At 32.7% G+C, this 25481-nt stretch overlaps 2 protein-coding genes across 4 annotated transcripts; both read left to right on the top strand.

The window, feature by feature from the left end:
• Positions 1-4814: 4814 nt before the first annotated feature.
• Positions 4815-10874, top strand: LOC100800904 (ATP-citrate synthase beta chain protein 1). Of its 3 annotated transcripts, none has more exons than XM_003533110.5 (17): positions 4815-4969; positions 5765-5884; positions 5998-6100; positions 6301-6366; positions 6651-6774; positions 6858-6992; positions 7936-7996; positions 8069-8145; positions 8258-8413; positions 8513-8641; positions 8787-8919; positions 9032-9159; positions 9352-9457; positions 9575-9651; positions 9880-9950; positions 10060-10344; positions 10604-10874. In XM_003533110.5, the coding sequence occupies exons 2-17, from the start codon at positions 5785-5787 to the stop codon at positions 10677-10679; spliced, it is 1827 nt and encodes a 608-aa protein (XP_003533158.1). In that variant the 5' UTR covers positions 4815-4969; positions 5765-5784; the 3' UTR covers positions 10680-10874. The 3 variants fall into 3 exon arrangements, with proteins under 3 accessions (XP_003533158.1, XP_040861278.1, XP_040861279.1); XM_041005344.1 differs by having other exon boundaries at positions 4827-4974; XM_041005345.1 differs by lacking the exon at positions 4815-4969 and adding an exon at positions 5003-5193.
• A 5880-nt stretch (positions 10875-16754) lies between these two features.
• Positions 16755-22981, top strand: PHYB (phytochrome B-like). The gene is made up of 4 exons (NM_001253168.1): positions 16755-18849; positions 19570-20377; positions 21648-21941; positions 22454-22981. Exons 1-4 carry the CDS (start codon positions 16755-16757, stop codon positions 22668-22670), a joined length of 3414 nt encoding a protein of 1137 aa, NP_001240097.1. The 3' UTR covers positions 22671-22981.
• Positions 22982-25481: the final 2500 nt, after the last annotated feature.

Raw genomic sequence — 25481 nt, 5'->3', positions numbered from 1 at the left:
TGAGATCATGAAAAAGAAAAAAAAAATGAAATATCTTTCATTTAAGTATTATTTAAAATTCTTTATTTTTTAAAAACTATTTCTATAAAATTCTCATAATTTTAAAAAAATACTATTATCATTAAATTCTTTGGATTGATTTAAAATTCCCATCCAAAATTCCAATAGAATTCAAACTTGTAGTTTATGTCTTTTTTATATGGCAAAAGTAATTACAGTATGTAGTTGATCGAGTCTTTTAGTTTTACCAACACACGATCTTAATTTCCTTTCTGAGTGCAATAGCATTAATTAATGACAATTAACAAGACACCAATTCATAACCTGACTTTAAGTTCACGCTAGCAACATGGTTTGGGGCCATAGCTGTGCTGTGTACTAAGATTGATTTTTATGGCTCAACATACATCCATTCCCTCCAATTTAAGTTATGCACACTTCCTCTGATTATTAGCTGGTCAGCAACTTCTTCCTTTTCAAATTTCAAGCATACAAATATAAAACATAAAGTTTGATTTTAGAATTTTTATTCGTAAAAGACTGAAAGTTGTATTCTGTAAAAATAATGAGAGTCATAACCTTTACGTACAAACTACAAAGCACAACAATACCTTCTGAAATACTTGGGGTTATTGGAGAGTAGGTATACCTCACTTTGTAGTATGTTTTATAAGATTAGATGAGAGAAAAAAAATTATAAGAAAGGGATGTTAATTAAGAATCTATGAATCAATGAAGATCAAATTCGTAAAGAGAGTTATTAAAAAGCATATTGCTACTCATAATAAACAATATATTAAATTGCTTGAAAAAAGATGAAAATTATACAATGAAGAAAACTCTTATTTATAGAGCTGATTGTGTTAATTACCCCTAATTAACTTTCTAAGTGACTCACTTACCTTCTATAATCTTTGTTAACCCACCCACCCCCACCCCCCTCCTCAAGCTGATAAGTGATGGGATTATTATCAGCTTGAACTATAAGAATTTTTAAAAAAGAAGGGAAAAATAACTATTGTAACGTTGAAAAAAAAAACACTAACAGTACAAAGTCTAGGCTAGTCATGACCCAAGATGAATTAACAAAAAAGCAGTTAGGGTATACATTGGGAGAAAACCCTAGATTGGGTTGTTAGGAAAGCAAGAGGTTATCCAAGTTTGAAACCCAAGATTCATCCAAAAAGAAATGGAGTTTTCATTATCCATTTATCACATAGGAAGATATAAGGTTGATTTGATAGTTAAAAATAGAGACTTAAGGGTGAAGAGAGAAGCGAGAAGGGAAAAATTGGAAGTTCTAATCCCTTTTAAAACCATTATGTTAACATTAATGAAAGAAATTATTGAAATATTATATTTATATTTGTTCTTAATGACCCATGTACAAAGTTGTTTAGTTTGCTACAAACCTTTTAACTAAAAGGCATAAAATTTGCATCATTGGCCAACCTAGTAGATTAAGGCCTATATCCCAAAATATTTTAGAAGACAAATAAAACTCCAACTTGGAAGATGAATATTCTTTCATTCATCCACATCCCCTAAATAAAACACCAACACATTTTGTCAAGCTCGTCGCAAATTGATCCTGGGAGACAAGTGGTTTGCTTAATGTAATTGGGAAGAGCCTCCTAGAGCAGTGATCTTGTAAGAGGCAATCTCTTATCTAGGGATGATTGTCATGCCTTCCATGTACTAACGGAAACTTACTTGATCTTTTTGTTATCTAACTTGCCACTAAATGTTTTTTGAAAAAAGGATCTTAGGTTTATCTAAGTTCACCTTTTCCTCTTCAATAATTTCCTTTACTAAGAGAAGGATGACATGACATCCACAAAAGCTAATTGAGAGAGTGTTTTGAACCCCTTTTAGCCAATTGTATAGGTTTCTATTAATTATGATCAACAGTCAAATAAATCATGTGAAAGAGTCTTTTGATAAAAAGAACAAAAAGATAAGGAAAAATTGGATCACCCTGTCAAACTTCTCTAAAAGAAGAAAACTATTCAAACACTTCTTTATTCCAAAAGAATACCAAAAGATACATTAAAACATCAAAAATTACAAACTTATCTCAAAAACCAATATGCATTAAAGTATCACGAACCAAGGCACACTTTGGCCTATTGTAAACTCTCTTTAGGTCAATTTAGACATCCATCAAGTCTTTCCTTTCTTATGCTCAAAAAACACATAACCTCTTAGGCAATAATAATATTATCGCCACTATGCTTGTTATAGACAGAGCTGCTTTGGCAAGGCCTAATATTTAATATATTATTTTTTATAAAAACGTAACAACGACATAACATGTACACCATGTACGTATATTTTAATAATTACGAATAACTTCACGTTTTGAAAGAAAGCACATAACTCTACAGTCCTTGAGAGAACGATAAAATGCTTTAAATATACTCATAAAAAATACTATCGATTAAAAAAATTGCAAAAGTTAACCATTAAAGGCAGCAAAAATACAAAATTACTAGAAGACAAAGCTTCGTAGTTTTGTACTCAACGCTTAACTTACAAGCATTATAGTTAGTTTCTTACACAAATAATTTGTTTATTAAACTATTCATGCGGTTCACTTCCCATTTTAAGTTTAATAAAACTTATGATTTTCTTATATAAGGATTAAAACTTAAAACGAGGACAACAATATAGATCAAATGAGAGTGCCGTTAACCCGATTTCATTTGTGTTTTATTTGCTGCTGCAGTGTCACTTGTCACACCACTTGGAACCGTTGAGTTGTTGATTTCTACCAATTTATATTTTTCAATTCTTGACTAGAATAGCTTGACTCATTGGTCTTGGATGACGTTTAATTGATGTTTATAATAGGGGGAAAAGTATTAAATCCCCTTAAACATATGGAGAACTCGAGATTAACTTGGTATCTAAAAAGCAACCAAATTCACAAAGTACAATGACATACTGTTTTTCATAAAAGATTTCACGGTTAATTAGGTCCATTTGCATTTAATAAAATAATTTAATATAGTATTATTTTAGTTCTTTACATGTATTATATATCCTTAAAAGACAATCTTATGTAAAGTATTGTTGGACACAAAATTTGAATTTTAATCCACCATTTTTTGAGAAATTGATCCTTTTTGTTAAATCTAATAATTGCTAGTACTTGATTTATAATGAATATATTAGAGAATTATTATAATATTTGTATAAAAATTTAAAATAAAGGTAAAATATATAATATAGTTAAAATCAATGTTTTTAAAACAATATCAGGCTTTAAACTGGTAATGGTACATTAGTAATGAATTAATATATAATTAAAAAAATTAAGTTATATAAAATTTTATATTCGCATAAAAGATCTACATATTTTAGAAGATAAAAAATTATAATAAATATTTAAATAATAATTATCCTTACCTAGATCATATGGGTTTTTATTATTTAACAAAATTTAAAATAAAACATTTAAAAGTTTCGAAATCCAAAAATTATTTTAGTTTGTAAAATTTGGCTCAAATAATTTTTGTATTAGTTTCTTTTTTGCTCCACTGATTTTTTGGATTATTTATTATTAAGTGATGATTTGATCAATTTTCCGTCTACCAATCAAACCCATTTGGTTTTTAAAACTATAAACTACTATTACGAAAGCTATGTGTAGTATTTTCGTGGTTTTAATTAGTTGATAAATTAAAATTAAGTTTGATCTTTACAATTGTTATACTTTAAATCCTAAACTTTACCAACCCACTAGAGATTATTCCTGAGTGAAAGTTGGGTAGTTTTAAGTTCGAATTTTATTATAGTCATTGTATATACAAAAATCTTAACCTTCACGTTAAGATTTATGAAGATAAACTGATTTTGATTAAAATTTAATGTAAATGATATTTAAACTATCATACCTAAGTTTTATCCAATTTTAAATTATCAATAATTCGTGGGACAACTCGCGTGAAATTTTAAAAATAAAAATTATGGTGCTTTTTTTTTTTTATGAATAATCATGCGTGTTTTTTGTCTTACGAAATTGTCTATTGTGAATTTATATACATAAAAAATTAACTTGTATTGAAAATTTATTTATTACATTAAAATATAAAAGAAAATATATTATTCAATAGTTATATTAAATATAAAAAACATTTTATATATTAATAATTACGTTAAATAATTTTACACCGTCATCCAATCACATATCATTGTTTGAATAATTAATTTGAGATAATTATTTTAAAAATTAATAAACTTATATAATAAATTGTGATTGAATAATTGTGTAAATAATTTTAAATCTGTCCAAGTACATAAATCTTTTTCTCATTAATTATTACACTTTTACTTTTTTTTCCTAATAATTTAAGATATTGAATAGATATTATTTAATGCATAGATACATAAATAAAAAAGGAAATATTAAAACATATTATTTTAAACATAATCTCTATCATTCATTAAAATTTATTAAAAAATCAGAAAATTTTATAAGTAGTACTTTTTATTTAATGAAGTTTATTCATATTTACGTAATTTTAAATAAACTTTAATTAACAATAAAGAATATCTTAAGAGAAATATATTAAAGTGTATATTATTACTTTATTAGCCCTCGTCTGAAAAAAAAACTACTTTTATTAATTATTTATTTATTAGTAGTATTTTATAAAGTAATAAAATGAAATTGGCAATAGCCACCTTACCACCTAACTCGAGTCTCGTTTTGTGCATTTTTCTTTCCTTCCCTTGGATCTAACTAACACACACAGAAATTTGAAGTAAAAATTGTACAGCCAAGAAGCTAACTACCACCCTCCACGTGACTCGCGCAATTCAACTCGCACACACTCTCTCCATCACTATATATACCACCTCTCTCCACCTTCCCTTCATTTTCCACTCTCTCACCTCCCAACTCGCCCTCGACTCACATCCTTGTCCGATTCCGCGAACGAGTCGAGTGAATCGGGTTGGTAAGGTAAGGTACTCTCTAACTAACCTCCACCGAATTTTTCTTCTCTTCTCTCATTCGCGATCCTAGATCTCTGATTCTCTCTCTTTGATTCCCTCTTCGCTCCCGAATCTCAAATCTTCGTGATTTTAGGGATACTCTCGCTGCATATTCCAGAATCTTCTCTTCTGCTTTGGTTTTTTCGTTGTTTCGTGTTCGAGTTTTCGTGCATTTGGCTTGAACTTGTGCTGGTAGTTACTAGCTTAGTTGCGAGTTTGGTTTCCGTTAGTTGGATGATTGATCGTTGCTTAAACTTGTTCTTGTTGTGGATCTGCTTCGTTCGCTTGTTTCCTTCGCTTAATTTTTCAAATCAAATAGCGTAAATCTTTATTTCCGTTCTTCTGGTGATGGATGACGTTTTTCGTTTTTTATTGACGCATTAAACGATCGATTCCGGTTTCGTTCTCTTCCTTTTATAGTCAAAGAGATTTCAAATTCTCCTTCATTCTCCAAACGCAACGTTTTAGTCGTTAATCTACTCTGTTTTTTTTTTTTTTTGCTTATTTTGGATCATGAAGATCACGTGGCTATAGTTGTGAATGACATTTTTTTAATCTTGTTGAATCTGTGGTTGCTTGAGATAGCTTATTAATGTTAGTACTTGGAGAGAGATATGAATCTCGATGTTTGATTTCAACTGATATGGAGAATATAGTAAATTATTAATTATTTGATTTCGTGTTTTATTTATATTACATTTTAAATATTCCTCTGTATCTTTTCTTTTGCAATATAAAAAGTAGTGCACTTGTTTGTTTCCAGATCTATTCTGTTTCTTCGTCATGGCAACCGGACAACTATTCTCGCGTACTACACAGGCTTTGTTTTACAACTACAAGCAACTTCCCATCCAGCGGATGCTTGATTTTGACTTCCTTTGCGGTTTGTGCCGGCTCTATCGTCTTCGTTTTCTTCTAGGCGGATTACAGAAAATGATACATTGACATTAATATTTGCTTTTAATACTAATGGAAGCTCTAATTTTGTGTTCGCAGGCAGGGAAACACCATCAGTTGCTGGAATAATTAACCCTGGTTCTGAGGGATTTCAAAAACTTTTTTTTGGTCAGGAGGAAATTGCCATCCCAGTGCATGCTACGTATGTGTTGCTCATTCATTTCTGTACTCAAAATTTCCTTTTTCTGCTTCAATTTGGAATTTGGTTGCTTGAAGTTGAAGCCAAGGGGAGATTTTTCTTTATTTTAGTGGTCTTCTTACTTTTTCAGAATACAAAGTAACCAACTTTAGTGCTTGACGTTCTTGTTTGTCTGGGGTGATTTCTGTTGACTTATTTTGCAGCGTTGAAGCAGCTTGTGCTGCACATCCTACTGCCGATGTCTTCATCAACTTTGCTTCATTTAGAAGGTCGGCAAATTATTATTATACATGAATACCAGTAGCATATCCATAAAAGATTTCATAGTAACAATTTTGTATCATTGAATATTTTAGAGTATCTTATATGATCTTTTAGGAGTGGCTACATATTTCATGAGTTATTTCCTTATTTAATTAGGATTAGGAGTCTAGTATTAATATTAATATATATAGTTGTTAGTACTTAGTCTCTCGTTCATTAGTTCATATCATGTTATATCAAATCAATATCCTTATGATTTCAACATGTACAAATTGATCTGCACATGCAGTGCTGCAGCATCATCCATGGCTGCTTTAAAACAGCCAACAATTAGAGTTGTTGCTATTATTGCTGAAGGAGTACCCGAGTCAGACACTAAGCAATTGATTGCATATGCCCGATCAAACAATAAGGTGGGAGTTGAAATAGATATTGGTCGACTTAATAGCTATATAGTAACATGGAAAAACTGATTTTAATGCTCTTGATTTGATAGGTTGTTATTGGCCCAGCCACAGTTGGAGGCATTCAAGCAGGTGCTTTTAAAATTGGTGACACAGCTGGAACAATTGACAATATAATTCAGTGCAAGCTCTACAGGCCTGGATCTGTTGGATTTGTTTCTAAATCTGTATGTTGTTATTTACTTCTTACTCATGTTTATGTCATCTTCGCATTGGGGATACACTTTTTCTTCTAGTACCACTATAAAGCTTTTGATAATGCCAACCTGCTTTTATATTAAGAAGGTGCAGGATGTTTTCAAGGTCTTAGCAAATGCATGCATTTATTTTTTGAATTTAGATATGATACTTTGTTATGTGTACCTATCTTGTACCCAGAGAAAGATTCCACCAACAGAAGCTAATTCAAGTTCCAAATAGCAGCTTCAAAAAATTTAAGAATCTTGCCTTTTGCCTGTTTATACTTGTCCATCATGGATTAGTTCATCTAGAATCTTGAAAAATAGTATAGTTACTTACTAGTTCTTGGCTGTCTCTTGAATACCTTGTTTATTTACTAGCTTATTGTGTAGGTAGTATGCTGGTGTGATTGGGCAGAGTGAAATGGCTAATAGCAATTTTCTGGAGCTCACATCCTTATCTTTGAATTTATTTTTCTCTCATTTAAATTTTGTTTCTCCTTTCTGAAAGAACCAAAGAGATTGCCTTTATATACTTTTGTGGAGATTGAACTCAATCTTTATATTAGATTTCAGAGTGGACAGTGAGATGATAATAATAATGGTGGAACACAGATAAATCAAATTATAACTAGAGAATGGCAAAGCTTAATGGCATCATAGCATGAATTGGTAGTTTACTTGCGTGATAAGGTTTTTGAACATTAATAGTCACTCTTCTCCTCCCCTTCTCTCTCTATTGCTAAATAATGGTAATAGCTTCTTTAGCTAATATTAATATCACATGTTCAATGAAATTGCTTTTATTTAACATTTAGCACCAAATAGTGTTTTATAGATATTTAACAGTTGATCTTTATTTTTTTTATTTTTTGCGTGATTTAATGTGTGAATGGATGGTTCTGAGGGAAGATAACTTTTTAAATTACAGGGTGGGATGTCCAATGAACTATACAACACTATTGCCCGCGTAACTGATGGGATTTATGAAGGTATTTATATGCTGACTTTATCTTTTCTGTTTTGTTAATGCCAGTATTGAGTTATGTCTTATTTCACTGTAGGCATTGCTATTGGAGGAGATGTTTTCCCTGGTTCCACACTTTCTGACCATGTTTTACGGTTTAACAACATGCCACAGGTAAATTTTTGCTTTCTTCTTGGGGAGCTACCTAAAATGTTTGCATCAAGTAGAATCTAGAGCATATAAGTGTTTTTGGTTATTTACTGTCTTGGATTACATTAAACTTCAGGTTAAAATGATGGTAGTACTTGGGGAACTTGGTGGGCGTGATGAGTATTCCTTAGTGGAGGCCTTAAAACAAGGAAAAGTATCCAAACCGGTTGTTGCCTGGGTCAGTGGGACATGTGCACGACTATTCAAATCTGAAGTACAATTTGGTCATGCAGTATGTCTCAGCTCCTTTAACTTTGACAAAATTCTCAATTAAAGCATTCATCATAAAAGGACAACATTCTTAATGTTTGTTGGCTCTTGCATAAATCAGGGAGCCAAAAGTGGTGGTGAGTTGGAGTCTGCTCAAGCAAAGAATCAGGCACTAAGGGATGCTGGAGCTGTTGTTCCCACATCATATGAAGCTTTTGAAGTTTCAATTAAGGAAACATTTGATAAATTGGTTAGTATGCATGTATATTGAAATTTTCCTTAAGTTTAATTGAGTTTTCTCCCATCTCCTAATCCTGGAAATAGACAATGGTTGAAGAAGTCTCTTTAATTTCCTTAATAAGTTGTAATATTCATAGTTATCTTATCTTTGATAGGTTGAAGATGGGAAGATCACACCAATCAAGGAAATCACACCTCCACCAATCCCTGAGGACCTTAGTACTGCAATTAAGAGTGGAAAAGTCCGTGCTCCAACTCATATTATTTCCACCATTTCTGATGACAGAGGTATGTGTTGGAATCCACTGATGTAATTTAGAAATTGGATGCCTTTCATTTTCTGGATAAGACACTCAAATTTGATAGTTAAACTAAAGTTTTCTTCCAATATTTTCTGAAGGAGAGGAGCCATGCTATGCTGGTGTACCCATGTCTTCCATTATTGAAAAAGGTTATGGTGTTGGTGATGTTATCTCTCTTTTGTGGTTTAAACGAAGCCTTCCCCGTTACTGTACTCAATTTATTGAGGTAGGCTATTCAACAGCAGAGATTTCATTGAATACTTTCCTTTCACAGTGTTTGTCTGGAGTATGTGAAAATATTCTACACTCTACAGACAAACTTTTATGTTGTCAGTTTTCCTTTTAGATTTTTTTTCCCAAAGCAAACTATTCATATCATCTTCCACCTTCTATCTTGCTGATACATTACATTGGTCAGATATGCATCATGCTATGTGCCGACCATGGTCCTTGTGTCTCTGGTGCTCACAATACTATTGTGACAGCAAGGGCTGGGAAGGACCTAGTTTCTAGTCTTGTATCAGGTAAATACATGCCTTTAATCTGTCAACTACCGGTGTGGGTATTGTATCTGATGGGGTGACCAAAACTTTGTATGCTAATAATGTCATAAAACGGTTACTAACAAGCTTCTGAAACAGGTTTGCTTACAATTGGTCCTCGATTTGGGGGTGCCATTGATGATGCTGCTCGCTACTTCAAGGATGCTCATGACAGGGTATGATTAGTTCTTTCCTGTGAAGCTGGTTGGAACTAGAATAAAAACATCGGGGAGTGGTAGAATGAACCTAATGGGTTAAAGAATTATTTTATAAAATAAACTTAGAACCAGGGGAAAAATTCAAAAACCTCAGATCCCCTCCAGCCCCAAAAAAATAAAAATAAAAACACCACGAACCTTGTCTTTCATCTAATGTGTGGTACTTTTTACTGTGTCTTGTCACAGGCGCTTAGTCCTTATGAGTTTGTTGAAAGTATGAAGAAGAAGGGAATTCGTGTGCCAGGAATAGGGCACAGGTAACGTATTCCATCTGTTCATTTTATTAAGCAATAAATGTTCCAATTCCCTTGCTATTGCTGTAGTGTTTTATAATAAATCCGAGGCTTTGTTTTGCCTTGTGAACAGGATCAAGAATAGGGACAACAAAGATAAGAGAGTTGAGCTGCTACAGAAGTTTGCACGCACACATTTTCCTTCTGTGAAATACATGGAATATGCTGTTCAAGTTGAGACCTACACGCTCACAAAGGCAAATAATTTAGTTCTTAACGTAGATGGTGCAATTGGATCTCTTTTCTTGGATCTTCTTGCTGGTAGTGGAATGTTCACCAAACAAGAGATTGATGAAATTGTGGAGATTGGCTATCTGAATGGCCTCTTTGTGCTGGCACGCTCCATTGGTCTGATTGGGTAAGTTTAAATTAATTATACCATTTCATGTGAACAACACTTTTTAGACATTGTTGTAGTTTTAGACCTTTGTGGCTATTTTATCCACAATTCTCTAGTGGACTTATGATCCAAAGAGTTATACATTCAGTAGATGGCCTTCATAACCACTACTACTGGATATGCTGTCGTTTGTGAATCAATTGAACTGAGAATATCCATCCATCTAAAAAAAAATAAAAAATTATGGCTTGGTCTCATTCATTATTTAAAATTTCAGGCACACCTTTGACCAAAAGCGATTGAAGCAACCACTTTACCGTCACCCATGGGAGGATGTTCTCTACACAAAGTGAGAAAGTTTTGTGCGACTGTAAGAACTTTGGCATGCTTCAAATTAGCAATCTTTTGGGAAATCATGCACATCTGAAATATGCTGGAGTGGTTTTGTAGCTGTTAGACTAGTGTTGTACGATCTATTGGTGAAAAGTCATCTTCCATTTGTAACTTGTATTAAATTTCATAAAGAGAGAACTTGGTCATTTTTAAAATTATATTTCTCTTGATGAATATTTTGGCGCATTTATTCTGCAGTATGATATATGTTCATGGAAACGACAATTTTATTGCCCTCAGCGTATGAAATGTTTTGCTATGGCCGCTAAAAGATCCGGTTTGAATACGTTGGTGGCCTATTTTCTCATGCACAACTTTGAAACTTATTTCAGTTTCCAAAACGATTAGTGATGGGCCAAAAAATATAGTATTACCTCCGGTCTTATATTTATCCATAGGAAATAAAAAATAATATTTTCTTGGTATTAATTATGAGGAATATAAGATTATTTTTTTATTGTTATTTTATTTTCCTAATTAATTATGAGATCTATTAATTTTTTTTGGATAAGTGTGAGATCTATTAATGATTTCTCATAAAAGTGGAAGTATTTATTGAGCTATCAATAAAAAAAAAAGGTATACTTAGTTGAAAAATTATATATCCCTTAAATCATTTAATATAATGGGTGGTTTTGAAATAAAATTAAATTGATAAAAATTAATTAATCTAATCATTCTTATTGGTGTTGATCAATTAGATAATTGTTTCTTATCAATAAGATCAAATGAGATAATTCTTATTTTATAAGCTGATTTTATAAGATTGAATTAGTTTATAATTCAGAAAAATTTTAAAAAAAATATTTTGTGATGAGTGAAGTATGGTGGGGATGGAAATGGACAGAAAGAAAATAAAATAAAATCATCTTGAAAATATGAAATTTCTTCCGTCGGTTGTTGCTGTATACCAAACCTTCACAAGAAATGGTTAAAAAATTTAATAGGTGTATTTTTAATTTTTCAAATCCAGTCGTCGTTGCTGTTCACTGGCTAGTGAGTCATCAAACTATAGTATTTCCAATAAGAACAAAAACACCAACAGTCTAGGTTACTTTTAGAAGCACATTCATAAATCAAAACCCAGCTTCTGACAACCTTAAATAAATGTGAAAACTATTGGTTTGGTTCTGAGTTTTCACATGCGTGGATGCTTTGAATTTTTGAAGTTTTATCATCGATCGCGCATTGTACAGCCATCAATAAAGTTGTGAAAGGATTGGAGAGTTATCTCTTTGCTAAGACAACCTTGCGAATATTATTGTTATCTTGTCTGTCATGATCGTTACCTTCTTTTTTAGAAAAATAAATAAATAAATTGATAATCATCATGCATTGTTACTATTAAAACTATACATTGAGAAAAAGTAAATAAAATAATCTTTGGCAACAACAATAATGGTACTATAGCTATCGTCATTTCTTTCAAGCCCATCATCGTAGCTCTCTCTATGGTTGTTGTTGATAAAATTATTCTCTTCTCTACCACTGTTTTTGTTCGTAGAATCTTAACTAGTACTAGAATTATATCTATTCCATTACCTCCACTGCTACTTTTTATCACCTCATCTATCTTCAACAATTGACTCAATCACCTTTTCACATGGCATTATTTGCTTCGTATTCCTTCGTTTATAAACCGAGTTATCGTACTATGATCCAAATGTCACAAAAAGCATCACTCCATTAATCAACGAAAAGCATTTTACATGCACACATTTTGGTATCATTATAAACTAATTAACAAGGCTCAAGGTTCATGATAATTAGTAGATAACTAGGTTCTAAGTATATTGTCTAGGAATGAAAAATCCTTAGTATATTGTCAAGACTTTAAGAAACAAATTTCATTTTAATGAAAAAGACTATTGGTTTGAGAAATCCTTAGTGTAAAAAAAAAATTGTCACTATATTATTTTTTCGTTCAATTAATTTCCTAACGATATTTAGAACCCAATGTTAATGCAATTGCTCTTATTGGGATATACTATGTTAATTCAGTAGTTGGAAAAGAATAAAGAAATGAGGGAGAGGTCATATATTTGAATTCTCCCATCTGATAAAATGGTAATACAAAAACAATATAATTGAGCAACAATGCATGACTAACTGCATAATTTTTTATTGTAACAAATCAAAATTAAACCCTAATAATTGTATGAAACATTTCTAGTTATCCATTCGTATGTCTCACATCTCTCTGCAGTCTGCAGACTCTCACATGTAAAACTACGTGGTAGAATCAAGTGTAGATACGTGGAAAACAAATAAAAGTAACTATATAATTTGCCTTTAAAAAAATAAACTATATATAATCAAATTATAACAAATATTCAGATATGAAATAATGTGCGTTAGTTAGATTAATCTAATCTACTGATAAACATGAGAATTGTCATTTGACTGACACATTTATTCACTGTTTGTTTTTTTTATAGTAAAAGTGATTTTATCTTAATATTAAAATAGAATCACTTTTAAAATGTACGAATACTTTTTTAAAAGTTATAATAAGTTTCACACTTAAAATAAACTTTGTGGAAAATTTCTCAAATTACACATTTTGTCACGTATCTTTTCTTAAATTTCATAAGTTTGTCAAATTTTTTTAATGTACACCATATTTTTATGTTCACTGTTCTGACTTCCGTATCAGCCTCTTTTTTTAAATTAATTTATATGTTTACATTTTTATTTTAATTTAAATTATTAAATAGTACAAATATTATATTATATAAATATATTTTAATTGATTTTAAAAATAATTTTTTTATTAAAATAATTTTTTTAATAAAAAATAATATTATTAAACATAATTACTTATCTTGTATTATTTAATTTATATAAGGTATTTTGTAGGTGAACATTTTTTTAAATATGAATTTTGTATAATAATATATTTGTTTTAGTAAAAAAATTAAAACTTTTAATATTATTATGTTATTAAATATAATTTGTTTGTTTATGTCATTATATTTTTTTTAAAAATGATAATACTTTTTGTTTAACAATTTATTTATTTATAGAAGAGCATTATACTACATTATAAATAGAGTACTTAAACAATTATATATGGTCAAGGAAAAATTTAAGATGAAAGCATGTTAAAATAATTGTTTTCTGTTATGGTCATGTTGCCGTTAAATTCCACATTTTTTTTACTTTTTCATTCATTTTCATCTTCGTCTATCTTAGTAGTAAAATCGAACGACCCTTTGCGATCCTCTTTTTCCCTCGATCACTCATCTCCTTCATATTATTGTCACTTCGTGTGAGTAGATGTACAAAGATGTATTGTAAAGTGAATAGGGCGACACATAATTTATGGGATCAAGATTGACAATCACACTTTTGCTCATGGGATCAAGATTGACAATCACACTTTTGCTCGTGTGACCGTGCCACTGATAGTGCCACGTAAAAATAAATAAATTAACATAATAACAATTGTTGGTAAAATCATGATCATGAAAAGATTCATATATGTCGTTTTGCCAGAAGTCTTTTGTGTGATTACTGATTAATCATTTCTCATTGAAATTATAATTTAATTGAATTACATTGTTTTTTTTACGAAAAGTACTCAAATATTTTTTTTTATAATTTACATTAAGGAGATAGAAATGTAATATACTGAGATATGTGAAAAAATAGTTGAAATATGTGAATTTTTTTGCATTGTTAATCAATAACAAATTATTATGTATAATAAGTTAACTTATTTTTATAATAATTAAATAACAATTTTTTTATAATTAATTAATTAATTTTATAATAATCATCTTAAAAATCATATCTATTAAAATAACTAATAGATTGATAATGTAAAAGTTTTTATAGGTGCATAAAAATTCAACTCTAAATGTGTTTGGCAAACCTAATTTATAAGCTAATTAAGACTTATATGTGAGTATAAGCTAAGATCTAGAAACTTAAAAAATGTCGGATTGATAATGTCATATAAGATCAATTGATAAACTAGTTGATAAATGTTAAATGATATAAAATGGCATGTTTATTATTTGATTATTATAATTATATATCAATATATTTATTTATCACTTTCAATATTTAAATTTCTTGTAATATCATATTATCTTAAAAATGAAGGCAACTCTTTTTAAATTTTATATTATTCAAAAAATGATGAAAAATTGATGATTTTGCTTAATACTCTTCAAGTATGATAACCAAAATAATAAAAATAAAATAAAAATAATAAAATGAGATTTCTGGTAAGTTAGTGAGAAATAAAGAAGGTTTTTTTTAAAAAAAAAATCTAGGAAATTATAAGCTACTAAGAGTGGCTTGTGCTCGCAAGGGAGAAAAAGAGAGAGTAAATTGATAAAGGAAAAAAAAAACCCACCAAAACAGTATGTGGGAGCGACACATATGATAGTAGCTGCCTGGTTTTTATATTAGGATAGATAAAATACTTGAAATAGTTTACAAAAATAAGTATATGTATTATTTTTTTATATTTTTTTCACCCAATGTCGATAGAAGTGATAATGATCATTATTTTTTAATTAAGTGATCTAAAAATTCAAATTTTGATTAATTTGAATATGAAATAAATTTTGACAGAAAAATAGTATTTATTTGATATGTATTTATGATTTTTGACAAAAATTAATCATCATTCTAGGATAAAACCATTCCTGCACTAATTTCAATATTTTAAACTAAAAAATATTACAATTTTAACATCTTTTAAAATAAAAAATTAGTCACAGTTAGAATTTTAAAAAATTATAAATTATTAAAAAATTTATTTATCAAATAATCAAATAAATTTGTAGATAATAAAAAAATTAAAAATTAATTAAAATATCTTATGAAAGATAACCTAAAAATCTTAAGAATATCTCCACCGTTGAATTATTGATTGTAGGAAGCTTGATAATGGAAAGAGGAAAGTCTGTTACAACAGTTTCTTTTAGCTATATTATCATAGTACAGTATATAATATAATATTATTTTCATCACATTAACTATATTACCACATTTTGCTTTCTTTTTATTTTATTTTAGTTTCTTGTTGGGTAAAAAAGTATACAAAATTATTGTAAAAGTGTTATTTTTTTACTGGATAAGTTTATATCAGCTTTCCAAGAAGTATTATTAAACTTTCTAATCTAATCTTTGGCCGTCACGGTCCTCCAATGTGGCAAAGCTCAATTATGTTCGCACGACCAAATCCCTGCCACTACTAATTCCACCTCACCAAAATCAGAACAAAAAAACAAAGAAAGCAAAAGCAAATAAAATTATATTATTTTTGAAAAGATAAAAAAATCTCCAGATAATTAATTACTTTAATCATATTCCTCAAAGTTAAACTCTATGAAAAGTACTTGACTAAACAAAAAAGTATATTGAGTGTAAGTTTGGAGCTCAAAAAGATGTTTTCAAAAGGATTAAGAATAGGCTTCATCACATAATGAATGGAAACACAAACAAACAAGTCCTAATATGTTTGATTATATGTTTACCTAATTTAATCTGCGGCTTGCTTTATTCCGTATAATAATGTCAATGCGAGTTTGTGACTCAAATCAGAGACAGTTACTTTTCTTCATTCAACAAATTAAAAGTAAAAACTATAAGTTGGACAAAAACAAATTATTAAGAACAATAATGACATAGTTAACATGACTAACAAGTGTAATAAGAGTATTGATTTTAAAATACTCCATAAATACACTTTTACCGATGGTAAACTGTAGTAGTAATTTTGAAGAAAGAAAGGGTTTTGATCAAGTTCACTTTTCTTTCAGAAGAAGCCATCGAGCAATCGCGTCGCGTGCGAGAGAAACGCCAAACAAGAAAAGCAGCGTTACTTTGCTGCTGCACCTGTCACTGTCACTCTGTCTTCTTTTTTTTTTCACTCTTCCCCTCCAAAATTTCGCTAAACAATAATCATAACCTCATGAAAAAAAGTGATAGAATAGAGAAGAAGAAGAAGAAGAAGAAGTGATAGAATAGAAGTAACTTTTTCTCTCTTCTCTGCAGTGGTGGTAATTTATTTTCCAATGGCTTCAGCAAGCGGAGCGGCGAATTCCTCCGTTCCGCCGCCGCAAATCCACACCTCACGAACAAAGCTGAGCCACCACAGCAGCAACAACAACAACAACATCGACTCCATGAGCAAGGCCATCGCGCAGTACACGGAGGACGCGCGGCTCCACGCCGTCTTCGAGCAGTCCGGCGAGTCCGGGAGGTCCTTCAACTACTCCGAATCAATCCGCATCGCATCGGAATCCGTCCCCGAGCAGCAGATAACGGCTTACCTTGTCAAAATCCAGCGCGGCGGCTTCATCCAGCCCTTCGGCTCCATGATCGCCGTCGACGAGCCCTCCTTCCGCATCCTCGGTTACTCCGACAACGCCCGCGACATGCTCGGCATTACTCCGCAGTCCGTCCCTTCGCTCGACGACAAGAACGACGCCGCCTTCGCTCTCGGCACCGATGTCCGAGCCCTCTTCACTCACTCCAGCGCCTTACTCCTCGAAAAGGCCTTCTCCGCACGCGAAATTAGCCTCATGAACCCTATCTGGATCCACTCCAGAACCTCCGGGAAGCCTTTCTATGGAATCCTCCACCGAATTGACGTCGGAATTGTCATCGATTTGGAGCCTGCGCGTACGGAGGATCCTGCCCTCTCTATCGCTGGAGCTGTCCAGTCGCAGAAGCTCGCGGTTCGCGCGATTTCGCAGCTTCAATCTCTCCCCGGCGGTGATGTTAAGCTTCTCTGTGACACTGTTGTGGAAAGTGTTAGGGAATTGACGGGTTATGATAGGGTTATGGTTTATAAGTTTCATGAGGATGAGCATGGAGAGGTTGTTTCTGAGAGTAAGAGGCCTGATTTGGAGCCTTACATTGGATTGCATTATCCTGCTACTGATATTCCTCAGGCTTCTAGGTTTTTGTTTAAGCAAAATAGAGTTAGGATGATTGTGGATTGTCATGCTTCTGCTGTGAGGGTGGTGCAGGATGAGGCTCTTGTGCAGCCTTTGTGTTTGGTTGGGTCCACCCTTAGGGCACCTCACGGTTGTCATGCTCAGTATATGGCTAACATGGGCTCGATTGCGTCTTTGGTGATGGCAGTTATTATCAATGGGAATGACGAGGAAGGCGTTGGTGGTCGCAGTTCGATGAGGCTGTGGGGGCTTGTTGTCTGCCACCATACCTCTGCCAGGTGTATTCCTTTTCCCTTGAGGTATGCTTGTGAGTTTCTGATGCAGGCGTTTGGGCTGCAGTTGAACATGGAGCTTCAGTTGGCCGCGCAGTCGTTGGAGAAGCGGGTTTTGAGGACACAGACTCTGTTGTGTGATATGCTTCTTAGGGACTCGCCTACTGGCATTGTTACTCAGAGTCCTAGTATAATGGACTTGGTGAAGTGTGATGGGGCTGCCCTTTATTTCCAAGGGAACTATTATCCGTTGGGTGTGACTCCAACTGAAGCTCAGATTAGGGATATTATTGAGTGGTTGTTGGCCTTCCATGGAGATTCGACCGGTTTGAGTACTGATAGTCTGGGTGATGCTGGATATCCCGGGGCTGCCTCGCTTGGGGATGCAGTTTGTGGGATGGCGGTTGCTTATATTACAGAGAAGGATTTTCTTTTCTGGTTCAGGTCGCACACGGCCAAAGAGATCAAATGGGGTGGTGCAAAGCATCATCCTGAGGACAAGGATGATGGGCAGAGAATGCATCCCCGTTCTTCCTTCAAGGCGTTTTTAGAAGTGGTGAAAAGCCGTAGCTTGCCGTGGGAGAATGCGGAAATGGATGCAATTCACTCTTTGCAGCTTATTCTGCGTGACTCGTTTAAAGATGCTGAGCATAGAAATTCTAAGGCTGTTGTGGATCCCCATGTGTCAGAACAAGAGTTGCAAGGGGTGGATGAACTAAGTTCTGTGGCCAGAGAGATGGTTAGATTGATAGAAACAGCCACTGCTCCAATATTTGCTGTTGATGTCGATGGCCACGTAAATGGGTGGAATGCAAAGGTTTCAGAATTAACAGGACTCCCAGTTGAGGAGGCTATGGGGAAGTCCTTGGTTCACGATCTTGTGTTTAAGGAGTCTGAAGAAACTATGAACAAGCTTCTTTCTCGTGCTTTAAAAGGTATCCTTTCTAACACTCTGGCATTCTGGTCAATTCATTGAGTATATTTGGTAGGAGAACCCTGTGCCTTCTGGAAGAGCATGCCAATCTGGCTATTTTTGTTTGGCAAAACTATACTTGTAAACATGATGGCTAGATGTTTAGTAGGTGCACAGGATACTTAATGGTATTGGAGTCAACTGGACAGTAATAATAGTTCATAGCACGATAAATAACTGCCTTTTCCAAATTATCCGATGTTGTAAACAACTATGCACATAATGGTTCAGTCATTAGTAATTCAATAAAAACCTCAACATAGGCATAAAATTCAACTTTGTAACAATGCAAAGCTTGTAAAAGGGAAAAAGACGAAAAGAAAATATTTGCAGTCCAATATAGTTTTCATTCTACGTTGGTTAGCATTCATGTCATTTAGGATCTAGTGTCTGCTTGATTGGAGTAAGAGGCTACTAGTGCAAAGGTGGAGATTCTGGAATTAATATCATTTTAACTCTTGCTTGATATAAAAAAGGTATGATGTTTTAGAAAACAAAATGTACTCAGTTTCACTTTTGTGCTTTCCTGCATTCCAAGTACTCAATCAGGCAGACTGTATTTCAATGAACTTAGAAGTAAATTGTTGCCTACTCTATAAACTACATCTAGTTTGGCTTTAGGAGAAATAAGGTATTGATAATTTGGTTGTACAATGACATAACTTAAATTTAATTAGTACAGGTGAAGAAGATAAGAATGTTGAGATAAAAATGAGGACGTTTGGCCCAGAACATCAAAATAAGGCAGTGTTTTTAGTGGTGAATGCTTGCTCCAGCAAGGATTTTACAAATAATGTAGTTGGAGTGTGCTTTGTTGGTCAGGATGTTACTGGTCAAAAAATTGTAATGGACAAATTCATCAACATACAAGGTGACTACAAGGCTATTGTACATAGCCCAAATCCTTTGATCCCTCCCATTTTTGCATCGGACGATAACACATGTTGCTTAGAGTGGAACACTGCAATGGAAAAGCTTACTGGTTGGGGCCGTGTGGATGTCATTGGAAAAATGTTGGTGGGAGAGGTTTTTGGTAGTTGCTGTCAGTTGAAGGGTTCAGATTCAATAACAAAGTTCATGATTGTCTTACACAATGCACTTGGTGGACAAGATACAGATAAATTCCCTTTCTCATTTCTTGATCGGCACGGAAAGTATGTACAAACTTTCCTGACTGCAAATAAGAGGGTTAACATGGAGGGTCAGATCATAGGAGCTTTTTGCTTTTTGCAAATCATGAGTCCGGAACTTCAGCAGGCTCTTAAGGCACAGAGACAACAAGAAAAGAATTCCTTTGGTAGGATGAAAGAGTTAGCTTATATTTGTCAAGGAGTTAAGAATCCTTTGAGTGGCATACGCTTTACAAACTCTCTTTTGGAGGCTACAAGCTTGACCAATGAGCAAAAGCAGTTTCTTGAGACTAGTGTTGCTTGTGAGAAGCAAATGTTAAAGATAATACGCGACGTTGATCTTGAAAGCATCGAGGATGGGTAAGTTTTCTATTTAATCCTTTAACAACTTTTGGTTGTCCTGGAAGAGTGTTAAGAATTATAGAACTTGGCTATATAAATCCAATATCCCTCTCATGTCACGTGAAAGCTTGCTAGTTTTGAAATGTGATGACTTACAGAATAACAATTCAAAGTTGTATAGTATTGAAATATAATAGCTAAGTTTTTAGAACAAATGGTATTTTGACATGGGACTAGGGACCGAGTTAGTCCTAAGGTTCAATGTTGCTCCACAGTACTGTAACTAAAATGTCAATGTAAAGTTGCCTGTAGGTCCAGACTTTTTGATTTGTGAGCCTGATATCTATATATATTTAAGGCCTTGCAGGTTTTCACGTGTGAGGTATGTTGGAATTCTAAAAGCTATCTGAAAGGTCAATGGGTTTTTTTCACTTGTGATATGATTCATGAAGGCATCCTATTGTGCAAATTGAGTATTGAATTTGCACTTGTCACCCAGCGTATTTGATGGTTTTATGTGAAATTAACTTCTCTAGTACTGCTAAAGATATAAACCTAACATAGTTATCAAGTTCATTATATAGTTATTTTTCCCTTCTGATAAGATAGTCCTGGTACTATTAGATGCTGATGACTGGTTGATGCTAAAGAACGAGAACATGAGAATTACTTAATATCTGATATTGATGGGGTGGGCAAATATCTTAAGGCCTGATTACTTTGAGAAAACATTTTTTTTTTTGTTTCTTGTTTCACTTTTAATTACAGTATTTTTTTTTTCTGTTTTCAAAGGTTTGTACAAGAAGCAATGAAAATAATTTTTAAAAAAACTGTTTTCTAGTTGGCTTTGATCATATCTATGTTTTATCGATATGACATGAAAATTTCAATTTTGCTTTGATCTGATAACATACCGAAGCATCTAATAGTTTGTCAAATGCCCTGTTTTTTACATGTTTGCCAATGATGTGTATGGATTTCACTTGTCTTGTATGGTGCTCCTAAATAGACTAAGTCAGACAAAGCACATGTCACTCATAAAAATATACACTACCTTCTCGCTAGGATATGCAAATTTTTGGAGTTGGTTGGTATCTGTGAATATCAATAATCAATTCTATCTCAATATACCCTACTTTGCTAGTGGGTTGCTATTTTCATTTCATGTTTTGGTTCCTTTGTTAGTTTCCTCTGTGTGCTTACTTGCTTTAATGCCTCTATAAACTTACTGCATTGATTATCTTTTGAGTAAGGTGTGATTCATTTTTTGTTTTCTATTTGGGGTTAGGTCCCTGGAGCTTGAAAAGGGGGAATTCTTGCTTGGAAATGTCATAAATGCAGTTGTTAGCCAAGTAATGTTACTGTTAAGAGAAAGAAATTTACAGTTGATTCGTGATATTCCTGAAGAAATCAAGACATTGGCAGTTTATGGTGATCAATTGAGGATTCAACAAGTGTTGTCTGATTTCTTGTTGAATATAGTGCGCTATGCACCATCTCCAGATGGCTGGGTAGAGATTCATGTACGTCCAAGAATAAAACAAATCTCAGATGGGCTCACTCTTCTCCATGCTGAATTTAGGTATTGTGGCAAGATCTTCAAGTAATTTTCATTATTTTTTTCTTCAAGAGTTTATGGATGATAATCTAAACCTCAAATAAGTGTTTTTAAGAGCCCCAGGTATAAATCTGTCAAAATATGACAATATAACAATTAAATATTCTGAAACTTATTGAAAAATCTAAGTTTCCCATCTGAACTCACCCCTCAACAGAGCGTGCTTAATTTTTAACTCTCTCTGGAAGACCCTGGAGATAGATGTGATATTTTTATCCACTACTGTTACGATCTCTTGCCATTCCATGTAATTTCTTGAAAAGAGATTACACAAAAGAAGAAATAACTGTTCTTACACTACAAAAAGAAAGAAAGAAAAATATAAAAATTGCAATTGCTGATTATTAGCTAAATGCATTCTATACATTTAGCAACTTGTAGTACTAACCTGTTTTCTATATATTCAATTTTTACTTGGCTGTTATTATTTTCGAGTGGTTAATATTTGTTTGTGTTATATTTTTTCTTTTATGAAGAATGGTATGTCCTGGTGAAGGTCTTCCTCCTGAATTGATTCAAGACATGTTCAATAACAGTCGGTGGGGGACTCAAGAAGGTTTAGGGCTGAGCATGAGCAGGAAGATTCTAAAGCTAATGAACGGCGAAGTGCAGTATATCAGGGAGGCCGAACGGTGCTACTTCTATGTTCTTCTTGAACTACCTGTGACACGGAGAAGCTCTAAAAAGTGTTAAATATGTATTCTGTAGCTGTAAGATTAAGTTTAAAGCCCTGGCATTGCCCCTCATGCTGACCGTAGATAGTTTGTTGTTATAGATTATGCTCTCACCTAACAAGGCAACTTAAGGGGCAAGCATTTGAACAAGCTGATTTGGCTAGCTATCTCAGTCACATGTAATTCTACCAAATTGGACTGTTGTTTTGCACCCTGACAAAACTTGTTCGGTACAGCAAGAGTGGCTAGTTAATATGTGGCTAAATGTAACCTTAAATCTTACTGATAAAGATATGGCAGAGTAGATGAAATGAAGTTTCGCCAATATGCGCACATGTTTATGGCCAAGTGGAGTCTCCTGTGAACATTTTCAAGCAAATGCTTACATCATTAGCAGCTGTAGTGAACTCCAATCTATAGTTGGATTGAACTGCATCCATCTCCTGCACTGTTGTATGTTCTGATAGTAACTGCTTATACCAAATGCGTTCCCAAGTGGGCAAATAATTGTAAAATCTTAGTCTCCAACAAGATTTGCCATCTGCAATGTTGCTTTCCAACTCTCCACCTTTTTTTTTTCCATCATTGCCTGTAAATCCCTACCTACTCTGTAATAAAAGCTGGATTATTTATCCCGTATTTTTTTTTTAATTTCGTGAAAACTAGCTTTTCTTTAATAAAAAAAATGAAATGCACTTATCTTTCTTTATTGTCTTTATTTTTGAGACTGTGTTTCTGAGATTTATTTTATTCCGCAACACATTAGGGAGCGAGTGAATATCCTTAGAGAACTCCAAAGCTGATGTTACTGGATGGTTTGATGAGCTTGAAAGCTTTTGTAGTGTTTTTTTCTTGTATCTTGAGTTCACCATTCAAACATCACAATTATGGGAATTGCTTATTTTTATATATGAGATCATGAGGGTGAGTACGACCAGATACTGTTTACTAAATAACACTAGTTGAACGGATCAAATAAGGGATTGAGGATGTTCTAATTGAAATGAACATAATGTTGAAAGTAAATCCACTTGAAGTGAAACATAGTTAACAACGACTTGGTTTTGGGTTTTTCAACAATCAAGAGAAAATTTTTAGGATGACAGATTTGATGGTTAAGTCTTCTAAGGAAACTACTAATTGTGTGGTTAGTTAAAATAAAAATCATTCATCCATTACATAATATAAATTCAAGTACATCAACATCCTAATTCAGTAATTAGGGATTTAGTGATAAATTATGACAAAAAATGAAAAGAGAAAAGAAATAAAAAAAAGAGAGGAACTTTATTAATGAATTGATGAGGAAAGGTGTACTTCAAATGCTTTACATTTGCAAAGTATTCTTTCTTCCTTTTGTTTTACGCCACAAGTACAATTAGTGATATTTTATGGACGGCATTCAGGTGCTATGCTCAAGAGCAGACACACTTTGCAGCAAATATCGTTTCGAGTAGCCGGTGTTCAAACATCGGCTTCCTACCTAATGCTCTCAAGCTTAATATATAATAAAAAGAGGAAATCTAAGTGTTTTTGGCTAACGTTTCTTCTCTATGCATTAAGATAAGACTTCACAAATGTCAGAAATATATGTTATTTGTGTACTTTCTTTTATGATTAAGTATTTTGAGTGATTGCGAGAAGATCTTTTTACAGCATTTTTGTTGATTGTTATCTCCTAGCATGAGAGAGAGAGAGAATAAGAGTTTTGAAAGTCAAGTTACATGAATGTATCATCATTTAATTTTACTCATGCGAAGCAATGTGAACTTAATTTAAGGACGGATTCATTGATCAAAGGTAACTAAATCTTACTACCAACTACATATGCTTCTATTCGGAATGACGCCCTAGCAGAACAATTCATTGATACTTGTTGGAAATAATCAGTTCAGATCCATGTATATGTAGGTTCAACGTATACTTAGCAAATAGCATTCATTAGCATTGGATAGGATGTAGCACCCCTTATTATTCTTCCTTGTAATCATGAAGTTTAATTACTTCAGAAAGTTTAATTCATTTTTTTTAAATCCTCTTAGCATCTCCCCTCCCCCAGCATACTAATCAGTCTAAACATGCATAAAACATGGTAGACTACTCGATTCAAAAGGCAAAACTCTTAAAGAGAGAAAATAGACAAATAATCAAGATAATCTCGTTGAGGAGATAAGTACTCTTAAAAATAGTATAATCTTATTTAAACTAAAGAAGAGGAGGACCAAGCACATGTGATTATTAATGATGATAAGATTTTAATATACTATTTCGTTATATGTTGTTGGAAATACACCTTATTATGATTATTTTTAGTCCACCTTAGATGTCGTGGGCAAAGAGATAATACATATAGTATATAAGTGAGAAATAATCCTTATCTTGTAAATTGATTTTGAGGTTGAGTTTGATCTAAACTCAAGTTGTAATATGGTAACAAAATCTATCTTAAATTCATTGATGAGTCACGAGTTTATCATGCTCTAAGGAGGTAACTTTGAGTGTAAGTGTCAACCGTAGCCTACCTTAATTGTGGTGGGTAGTCATGGGCAAAGAGAGGTGCGTTGAATTCTCATACTAGCTAAAAATAGTGTATAAAATATATAAGAGAGAACAATACTCATCTTAGAAGTTAATTTTGTGGTGTTAGTTAACCCTAAACCTACTTTGTAACATAGGCAAAATATGGAATTGAAAAGGCTAAATAATTGTTAACAACACTTTGGTATGGTGGATATGATTGGCTCAATTTTTTTTAAAAATGAAATCTAAATTAAACGTGTTATCAAAATAAAAATCAGAGTATTCAGGGATTGGATTAGACCAGTTTTAA

The sequence above is a fragment of the Glycine max genome, chromosome 9, assembly GCF_000004515.6.
Source record: "Glycine max cultivar Williams 82 chromosome 9, Glycine_max_v4.0, whole genome shotgun sequence".
In the NCBI taxonomy this organism is placed as follows: domain Eukaryota; kingdom Viridiplantae; phylum Streptophyta; class Magnoliopsida; order Fabales; family Fabaceae; genus Glycine; species Glycine max.
The sequence above is the reverse complement of the archived record's forward strand: the minus strand, read 5'-3'. Positions and strand labels throughout refer to the sequence as shown.

Coding starts and splice junctions, on each gene's coding strand:
- LOC100800904 (XM_003533110.5), top strand. CDS start 5,785: ATGGCAACCGGACAACTATTCTCGCGTACTACACAGGCTTTGTTTTAC. Junction 6,367..6,650: donor AACTTTGCTTCATTTAGAAG/GTCGGCAAATTA, acceptor CTGCACATGCAG/TGCTGCAGCATCATCCATGG. Junction 9,458..9,574: donor AGTTTCTAGTCTTGTATCAG/GTAAATACATGC, acceptor CTTCTGAAACAG/GTTTGCTTACAATTGGTCCT.
- PHYB (NM_001253168.1), top strand. CDS start 16,755: ATGGCTTCAGCAAGCGGAGCGGCGAATTCCTCCGTTCCGCCGCCGCAA. Junction 18,850..19,569: donor TCTTTCTCGTGCTTTAAAAG/GTATCCTTTCTA, acceptor TAATTAGTACAG/GTGAAGAAGATAAGAATGTT. Junction 21,942..22,453: donor CTTCTCCATGCTGAATTTAG/GTATTGTGGCAA, acceptor TCTTTTATGAAG/AATGGTATGTCCTGGTGAAG.